Source organism: Macrobrachium nipponense, chromosome 44, assembly GCF_015104395.2.
Source record: "Macrobrachium nipponense isolate FS-2020 chromosome 44, ASM1510439v2, whole genome shotgun sequence".
NCBI classification, from domain to species: domain Eukaryota; kingdom Metazoa; phylum Arthropoda; class Malacostraca; order Decapoda; family Palaemonidae; genus Macrobrachium; species Macrobrachium nipponense.
Genome location: NC_087221.1, coordinates 42,047,278 through 42,056,720, shown reverse-complemented (window position 1 = coordinate 42,056,720; position 9,443 = coordinate 42,047,278). Strand labels below are relative to the sequence as shown.

General features: G+C 34.5%; 1 protein-coding gene across 2 annotated transcripts; it reads left to right on the top strand.

Moving 5' to 3' along the window:
• The first annotated feature begins 3,175 nt into the window (after positions 1-3,175).
• Positions 3,176-9,410, top strand: LOC135204235 (COX assembly mitochondrial protein homolog). 2 transcript variants are annotated; one of them, XM_064234343.1, is made up of 5 exons: positions 3,176-3,330; positions 5,098-5,256; positions 5,720-5,824; positions 6,867-6,979; positions 9,256-9,410. In XM_064234343.1, the coding sequence occupies exons 2-5, from the start codon at positions 5,178-5,180 to the stop codon at positions 9,352-9,354; spliced, it is 396 nt and encodes a 131-aa protein (XP_064090413.1). In that variant the 5' UTR covers positions 3,176-3,330; positions 5,098-5,177; the 3' UTR covers positions 9,355-9,410. The 2 variants fall into 2 exon arrangements, with proteins under 2 accessions (XP_064090413.1, XP_064090414.1); XM_064234344.1 differs by having other exon boundaries at positions 3,191-3,326.
• Positions 9,411-9,443: the final 33 nt, after the last annotated feature.

The following is a 9,443-nucleotide window of genomic DNA, read 5'->3' as shown; positions in this document are numbered from 1 at the left end:
AGTCGTTACTAACCTAATGGACACTGAAGTAGAGCAGCAAGATTAAGAAAACTATGATTGATTTCCGTCCCTTTTGAAGCTGTTTCCAGGCAAGAACAGGAACTGTGTAAGTATTACTGAAGTAGGCAAGCAATTGCCTAACAAGAACGATGAAAAAAGCAAATAAACTAGCTCCAAAAATTCATTTTTTTCAGTAAAAGAGATATTGACCATAATAAGATAGATATTTGTGTCCTGTACTAATGGAACTGTGTAGTATTGGAACTGGAACTGTAGGAGTGAAGTTGTAAATGCAATGTACAAACTTTAGATTGTATCAAATAGTTACATTGTTTATTAAAAAATATTTAGCACGCCTTACTTAACATTTCATCTTATATTTTTATTGCTGAAATGTAAAACTTGTATGACTGGAGATTTGCGCTATATTTTTCACTTTCACACCCCTTTAGATACCAAATATGCTGATTTTGTAATGTATGTTTTTTTTTTTTTCTTTTTTTTTTTTGTCGCCATAAAATATAGTGTTGCTTTTCTTTTCCTAGAAATTTTCACTGCTGAAAAGTAACTTGCTGACACTGTAGGTTTTCCTCTTATATATAGCTGCGAAAGCTCAAGATTTATATATCACCGTGCAGCCATGTTTTTAATTAGCAGTTGCTGTAAGTTGGTTCTAGCTCCAGAAAGATCTAGATTATTAAGTGTTGTCATAATTATATCTTTTTAATTTTTCCTGCGCATTTCTTGTATAATAGCAAACTCATTCATTTCACTTTCATCAAATAGCATTAGAGTATTACAGGTGGTCTTCAGGACTTTCATTTTTTCGTTATTGCTTATTAAATTATTTTGATGTCATCCTTTAAAAAATTTTCAAGATACTTTTGTTAAAGCTATTGCCCTTAGATCTAGTACAAGATTATACCCTTAGGTGTTGCTTTTATAATCATTCATTTCTCACATACTCTTTCATTGACCTTATGCAATTCTTCATTATAAAAGGTCCGATCATAATGTCCTCTTATAGTTCGACAGATTTAAACTGATAGATTGGTTACCTCCTTGAGAAAAACCCTGTTGCTACTTCTCTCTTAACCTTTAAATCGTCCCCTTCTTAAGTCCTTAGCCATCTCCCAGCGAGGCAATATTTGGGACAGTACTTGATGAAACTGACCGTATAAATCCTAATCCGTAAACTCGATCCCCATTCTATTTAGTTATTACTTTTGAGACTATTTATTGTTATATTTGTTATGACTTATACCCTTAAATTTTGCATATTATATTACATATTTTATTTGATGATCTTTTTCATTTAAAGTAATCAAAATCGGTAATTACCAGTCAGTATGTATGTCTTATGACGTTTCTTATAATCTTGCCAATAGATTACTTCTATTTATTCTTTTTTATTATTTGAATTTTCTGTCTGCCATACTTCCATTTCCTAAATAAGTTTGTAATGTTTTGCATTTCATTGCTATTCATTTTAGGTTTCCCCCTCATTTCCATTCATCAAGTTATGATTTACTTAAATTTCATTTCCTTTTTCATAGTATAATTTTTCTTTAAACCACAGAGTATTCTGCCTTTTTCTCTCTTTTAAGGCTGTAATATTCTCTTTATGTTTTTATAATGTATACCTTTTAAGTTTTGCATATATTACATAGCATTTTATTTGAAAATATTTTTCATTTAAAGTAAAAAAAAAATCTGGCATTGCCATTCATTATTTCTTATGACATTTTCTTCTGAAAAATATATGACATACAGACATGAAAACATAGAATAAAAAAAAGATTTATTATAACTCACGGTCTGGACAGTTATAACTCATAAATCTAATGCATGTTACCATTTTTACTTTTTATAAGGTGGTTGCACATAAACTCATTGGAAGAGAAATAATTTTTTTACAATAATTATCACAGGAATTGTAATAGTATGATTCTATACAAAATGTACATCACGAAGAATCTTCGTCGTCAGATTATCTTTGTTCAATAACATAACTTTTGCAGTATCGCCTGTTTGCAAGTTCTCGGAAAGTTTAACTACATTTCCCCGTTTCACAGCGTGCTTTCTGTAGGGATGAAATAATTTCCCAACTGACTATTGTTCTCGGTAACCTAAAGCAAGAAGTCATTCTTTTTGGCGCTAGAGTTCTCAGCTAGACCGGGCGGTGGGGATTATCCAAAGGGTAGCTTAAGAGATAGTTCCTTTAAACTTCATAGTTTAATAGGCTTGGCCCAACTGCATATCACCTGTCAAAGGTAACAGGAAAAGTGGCAGCGTCTTTCGAAACATTTGCCCTGTTTATAAATGCGATTTATCTTTTATTTACAAATAAAATTACAATCACAATATGTGAATGCTCAAGTTCAGCAAAATATACTAAAAAAAAAAAAAAAAACTTCAAACTACCGATTTATTGATTCATGTGTTTTATTTTAAAGTTAGGTATTCATAACTGGATACTGGTAGATGTGGCACAGGGTTCTTACCCAAAGAGGAAAACAATCACTCTGTTTAGATCTGTCGAACTACGGGTATTGTGGAATTTAACTTTTCTTATATTGTGTTCTGTTAAGCTCATCTTATTTTTGCTTACTTATCTCATTCCAAATATGGTCTCTATGATGTTAATTTACGATCATCATACACTACATTAATTGTGTCCTCTACATTTTCGTATTTCACCTTTAGCCGCCTCTGTATCAACCTCATTACCTTGGTCACATGAATAGATTCTTTGCATTTGTTTACTTTGAAACATGAAAATTTTCCTATAATTTTTTTACTTTTATGTTTCTTGCACACTATATAAAGTGTAATTATTTTCTTTATTTTTCACAATTTCCTTCCAAAATTTCTCTTTGCCGTTTGTTACTTTCATTAGATTTACTTAGATTTAATTCTTGTCTGTCATCTATTATCCATGATTGTTTTATAACTGTTACAACAGTGTTTACATCACTTGGGCGCGTTCTAAATCATAAATACGCAGCACAAAACAACATTGAAAACAACTCGATGATAAAGTATGTTCGATTATGATAGAATGACTAGACATCCTCACGTACATTAGTTTATTGAAGATACATCATCTGTAGAAGTTGTAAATTTATAATGTAAATAATGCGACTTAGCATATATTTTTTTTGCACGATTTAAGATTTTTTTAAAGAAAAAATATAAGCTTACGAGTGAAGTCGACTTGTTGACGAATTCTTTCGAATAGATGTTTACTTTCGGTTGCTTCACCGGTCCACTCCACCCAGGTACCGAACTCCGTGGCTCGTATTGGGACGTATTGTTCGTTATTTGTAGGTAATTATTCTCTCGTTACATCATTCTGTCATTTTACAAAGTCCAGTTAACTATGTCAACTTGATTTGGAGGTTTTATCAGCACTTCTTGTAGCCTAACCCAAGACTAGGTACCGCCTATAGGGTAGTACCTACTACTATGCATTCTATAGTACCTAGCCTAGTATTAGGTAGTTAGTACCCTAGGGTTCATGACTTTTTGGGGGTTGGGGGAGGTTGTCCAGGTCCCTGCCCCTTCGCCAGATTTGGGTATCGCATCTGCATCCACTCCTGTCTGAGGTTAGCCGGGTCAGGTTAAGACAAGTCTGGTTAGGTCATACTAGGGTAAAAAACCACATGGTACAGGGGTGGACCATGTACGATCAACGTGAACAACCCCATAAAAGGTACATTATAACGCGTCCTGACATCGGAGATGGGCATGAGTCGCGACTTGTTGTTGGTGAGAAACGGAGCTAAAGACCTCTATTCCGGTGTCAGGACGCGTTATAATGTACTTTTCTTGGTGTTGTACACATTGATCGTACATGGTCCACCCCTGTACCATGCAGTTTTTTTACCCTATGCCCTCTGAAATGCCTACTCGAACTACATTAGTCATGATCCCTCTCTGTAGCTAGGTATTCACTCTGCTGTCTGTGCATGTGGCAAGATTAAATGATTCCTTTTCCATTTCTTTTTAAAGGCTTAAGTCCTTAGTAAAGGGTAAAATGTAGAGTGAAGGGTCGCGACTGACTTGGTTGGGGTCACAGCCTTGGCGTCCAAGGTTAGGTTAGGTAAGGGTGAGTCTAGCAAGAGAATAATATTAATTCTGAAATACCTAACCTTGACCCTTCATTCTATAGTATTTCATCGATTGTTTTCCAAACCAGTGTTTATTGAGGAAATATCTGCTCTTTGACTTAGGCTAACCCTGTATTGTATAGAATATAGCTATAGATAGCCTACAGGAAACAAAAGGTTAACTAATTACTGGTTGCTAGAGTGGGAGAGACCATCACAGATCAAAAAGTAATTTGAAGCAGAGATACGTCAATACCTGACTTAAGGTAACATAAAAATCAGTGAAATATTAAGATTAATTTTGAACTAACCTGCCCCAATTCTCTCAATATAGGGCCCTAGGACCTACCAGGCTAGGGGACCTTGTCTCCATTAAACATGATTTAACCTGACACAGGGCTTTATAAATCAGAGTGAAGTGCCTATGTAAAGTCTGCATCTTGACCTGGTCTAAAATATGTGACTCTTCCTCCCTGGCTGTACACTGGGTGAACCCCCTCCCCCTTTAACTATGCATAGAAAGATTGGCCAGGATCGTAAGGATTGTAGTAACTTGTGCTACACATGTTTTGATTGTTAGACTACAAGGCTAAAATCTTGGACCTTGCTGTAAAACCTGCCTATAAGATTTTATGGCATCATCCAAGGAAGTAACTTTAACCTTGACCTCCTTTCACAAATTTGCATGTTGGTATATGGCCTAATGTATTTAGATTGTTTGTAAATACACACGTAGTTTGATTCACCATTAAATTGATATAACATTGAGGAACACTCTTACATATAAGTCTGTGATTTGTATACAATGACATAATACAAATTGCCTTAAAGTTGATTTATTAATCTTACTCTGAAGCCTTTGTGTATAATGAGAAGTAAAAAATTTAAAATACTGAATAAGAATAAATTTTGTACCGAATTGGTAGGGGCTGTCATATAATTCCATTGGCTGTTGATCAGTACAAGTACACATTTTTAATTTCAGATTCAACTTCACATTATTCCAATATATTGGGAAGCCAGATTAAAGAAAAATATTAAACCTGGAGTTTATACATAGCTCTCATGGCTGCATTTGCTGAAAGTGATTCCAGTTTACCTTCAGATCGCAAATTTAGGAACACCGGAGGACCCCATGGGTTAGGTTAGTTGATCTTATTGATTCTTCACCATAGTAAGTAACTTGATTCTGTATTGTTACAGTGCAGTATAGTATTTTCTCATGTCTCTGTGGCCATACTGTACTTGTATTTCTGTTGTGACATTGTACCTATATAGACAGCTGTGCAAAAAGTCCCTCGTCTCTAAATTTACATTATTATTGGTAGTTAAGTAGTAATTTGAATTCAAAATTTTAGTTTAATTGTGGCTAATTATCCTGTGGCACAAGCATTGGAGACTTCAGTCATTCATGAATTTGCGTGAGTTGGTTCAGTATCTTGTATTGAAGTGTAAAAATTAAAATTTTTTATTCATGGTGCAATTTATATGAAAAGGCATTTTTTTATGTTTGTGAGTCTTACATTTGGAGCAGGTCTTTTTTGGCTTGTTTTAGTCTTATGAATCATTCAAGATTATGAATATCGGCAAGTTTTCATATACTTTAGGTGATCCAGATGACAAATCCTTACGGAAGGTGGAGCTTGAAGTCATGATACCAAAAAAGATGCGAGATATTGCCCGAGCAGAAAAATGCAGTAAGGAAGTAGAAGGTAATTTTACAGTATTTTTCAGTACAGTATTTCATCTACTTTCTGAAAGAAATCTCTTATGATTCAAGTATTTTTGCTTTGTTAAGGAACCACATGTATGTTGACATGCATAAGTTAGACCTAAATGAAAAGCTGATATACTGTATATGGAATTTTGATTTTGTGAATCTGGACAAACACACCGAGGTTAGTGTCCAAATTCCATTCTAGTTGTGTACTACGTACTCCATAATTGGAATTGTTTTTATGAATGATATACAGTTACTTCTGATAAAACAATATGAAAGCTTCATTGTTAATTGAGGTGGTTTATTTGACCTTCCAAAATGTCCAGGTCATTAATTCCTTTTAGCAGTCTTTATACTTAATTTATTTTAACCATCCTGTTTTTGTAAATATGAATTTGGAAATATCCAGTTTTATTTACTGCATTGTAGAAGTGCCAAGAAAAGCCTGAATTGTTTTGAATTTGGATTTTGATGCTTTATATTTTACAGTATACATGTATTGGAAACAAGTCAAAGCATTATTAGTTTACTGTTCATTGAAGTTTGAAAATTACCCATTAAATGTATCAGTATCTTCACTCGTGTTTAGTTTTTGTAATACGTGTACATATAACCCTGCTATGGGTCTGTTTTGCAGGAAGGGTTTCTGTTATACAGTGGTTCTCAATTTTCCAAGAAAGGGTTTAGGTATAAAGCATACATAGAACTTTTCATAAAATTTATTTTTGTTCTTTCATTTGTTTTTTCTTGTGATCAACAATAGTCACTTGAATAAGAAGGGAATGTGATGGGTTATTCATGCTTTGTAATGAACCATTTTGCAGCAGATGAAGGTTTATAGAATAAAAACTTAATTTTTTTTAAATGCACGTAGAGCATTTTATGTGCTCTTATCTACTGATATTAGTTCTATAGTAGTACATGTAGTATGAAGCCTTCATATCTGAGGAAGTATCTGTCTTCGTTATTAAGAGGCTATTTGACATTTTGGATCTTGTTATTTTCACTAATAAGTATATAATTTTGTTTTTCAGAATTTACCCTGTGTTGTAAAGATTCAAAGTTATCAATGTTCTACACATGTCGAAAAGAGAATACTGCTCTATGGGGCTGTCTAGAAAAATGGTACAAAGATGAGGAATTTAAGGTAAGACTTCTAGTTTACTTTTATTATGTATTTTGCAATATGAACTCTTCTTAATCAGACCAGCACAAAGAAGGGTTTGAAGATTTTTTATGTAATAAGTGGAAGATTCATCAGATATTGGTAATTTCTGAATCAGAGGGCTGCAAAAGAGAAACAGCATCTATAGAGGGAAGGTCAGTAAGATTACCTTTCAATAACTGTCAAGAAAATTACCTTGGTGATTCCTTGATAATAATGACTGTCAACTTACAGCTGAGTTTGTCCCTGAAATGAAACTCAATCATGGGTGTGATGAATGAGCTTTTCCAAAATGTTTTAGGACATTGTTTTTGTTTTGAATACATTATTTGCACAGAAGAATAAGTAATCTTGGAGGTAGTGAAGGTCAATGTTTCAGAGTACATTTCTTAATCTGAGGAGATTGGCTGGGCACCTCAGTTTCTAAGGATGGGTAGAGGTTAACTCTTTGGATTTGCCTCCTCCAACAAACCTGTTAGTCAGGTTGACTACCTTATTGAGAAGTCATGGTCAGTGGCGCAACATCCATCCCCTTTCCCGTGGTTTATAAGAATCAGGTTTTTGATTTGCTATAAATACTGGCAGAGGGGATGAGTTTTTTGCCTCATTTTTGGGGGATTTTGCTACTTGAAACTAACCCCTCTACAGGTTACTAAGGTCTCTTTTATGGGAAGTCACTGCCTCCTCGTGTCAGTAGCTTAGCTTAAGTGAGTGAAATATTTTTGGTATTTCTGCTGTTTCTTCACCACTGCCTGCAGCACTTTAGCCACAGCCCTTTGTTGATGATGAGAGGATTTGTGGCTTTGAACAATGGTGGGGTTCTCATCCTTTCATCCACTAACTCATCTTGGAAGGCCTTCTTCAAATTATGGTTTGCTATGTGCTTTTTCAGTTGGGAAGATTCTTGTGCCTATCTTCTTTCATTTCTACAGCTTTGCCTCATGTAGGTGAAAATTCAGTGCCATTCTGATATTTTTACATTTATATTCTATTCATTTCAGTGGATCTCCAAGTCAGGGCTTGACCTTTTTTCTGCATGACCTCACTAGTTGACCTTGAGTCTCATTTGGATGTATCACTTTTCTTGGGGTGATTTGGGCAACATTTTGGATCACTTCAAGCTGTTCTAATTGTGACCTCTAAGTCTTTCGTGAGGTTTCAGACTCATCACTGTTTCTTGTTTGACTTACTGTTGCTTCTGGGTTGGTAGCCCGACACTTTTGACTTAAAGAGTAGTTCTCTTTTTGCTGTTAAACAGCCTTCTCTAGGTTAGGAGGTTCTTCCCTTATAACTTTGAGTTGTCTGACACTATTTTGTGGTATAGCATCCTTTCATCTCTCAACTGTTTCAGCTTGTGAGTTGTCAAGGTTGGCCATTGGTGAAAAATGTTTTGTCTGGGCTAGAGCTTCTATCTTGTAGTTGGTCTTGTGTCCTTAAGAGGACCTACCCTCACTCAGGACAAAGGCTCTTGAGTAATGACTCATTTGACTCTGCCATGTCCAGGGTGGGCATCAGGCATTGCAAGGCTGCTGTTTTTTTTTTTTTTTTTTTTTTAATGCTGTCACTGTCAACATGGACTTTTTTTTTTTTTATTACCATCAATGCTACCCATATCCTCACTTTGAATATAGGATTTTATGCCCCTTTAGTGTGTGAAGCCTGGAGATCCTTCCATTGCAATGTTTATGCACCAAAACACTCCATACGGACCTTCTTTGCCAGCTTTTTGTTTTCATTCCTTTTGATGGATTTAAGCCAATTCAGGTTTTATGATGAATTGGTTTGTGATACAATGTATGTTTTTAAAATAAGTTTACAAACCAGTTCATCATAAAATCTAGTGCTCTCCTCCCTTCCTTGCTTTCACAGGGGATTGGGACAGTAGAATGAGGAGCATGGTAAGTAGCTCAAGGAATACCATTCATTTTGGGACTTGTTGCCTCATGTGCTCCCTGCAAAGTTCAGTGGTTTGTATAAAAACTTTTGTGAAAATATAGTGCTTTAGTAGAACTGAGCAATTTGAATACTTTAAAAGATGTTTAGTACTAAGAGGCATACTGTAAGTTGCATGTAAAAATACTTTTTGTATTCAGAGCACCTTACTATATTGATATTGTACAGTCTGTGTTTTGTATAATTACTTCATTGGCAAGTGTTATCACAAGAAATTGTTATTGAAATTTAAAGTATCCAACTAGGCAATTTCCAGTTTGTAATTTTTATTTTTCCATTTACAACTATTTACTTGTGTTTCACAGGAACAATGTAAAATTGAGTATCTTGCCGAGAGGAGTGAATACCGAAGAACAGGAATGACGAGAAAAGAAAGGCAAAGGCTTCAGACTTCAGGATTTTAAGTTGGATGTGTTGTATATAGTTTTTCTTTAATTATACTTTTAATGTTAATGTTGCTTACTATAATTTTATTTATCCTTACTGTAAATTA

Bases quoted from the DNA above. Each gene is read 5' to 3' on its own strand.
- LOC135204235 (XM_064234343.1), top strand. From the start codon at position 5,178: ATGGCTGCATTTGCTGAAAGTGATTCCAGTTTACCTTCAGATCGCAAA. The intron at 5,257-5,719 runs GTTAGTTGATCT...CATATACTTTAG, and splicing joins CGGAGGACCCCATGGGTTAG to GTGATCCAGATGACAAATCC. The intron at 6,980-9,255 runs GTAAGACTTCTA...TGTGTTTCACAG, and splicing joins ACAAAGATGAGGAATTTAAG to GAACAATGTAAAATTGAGTA.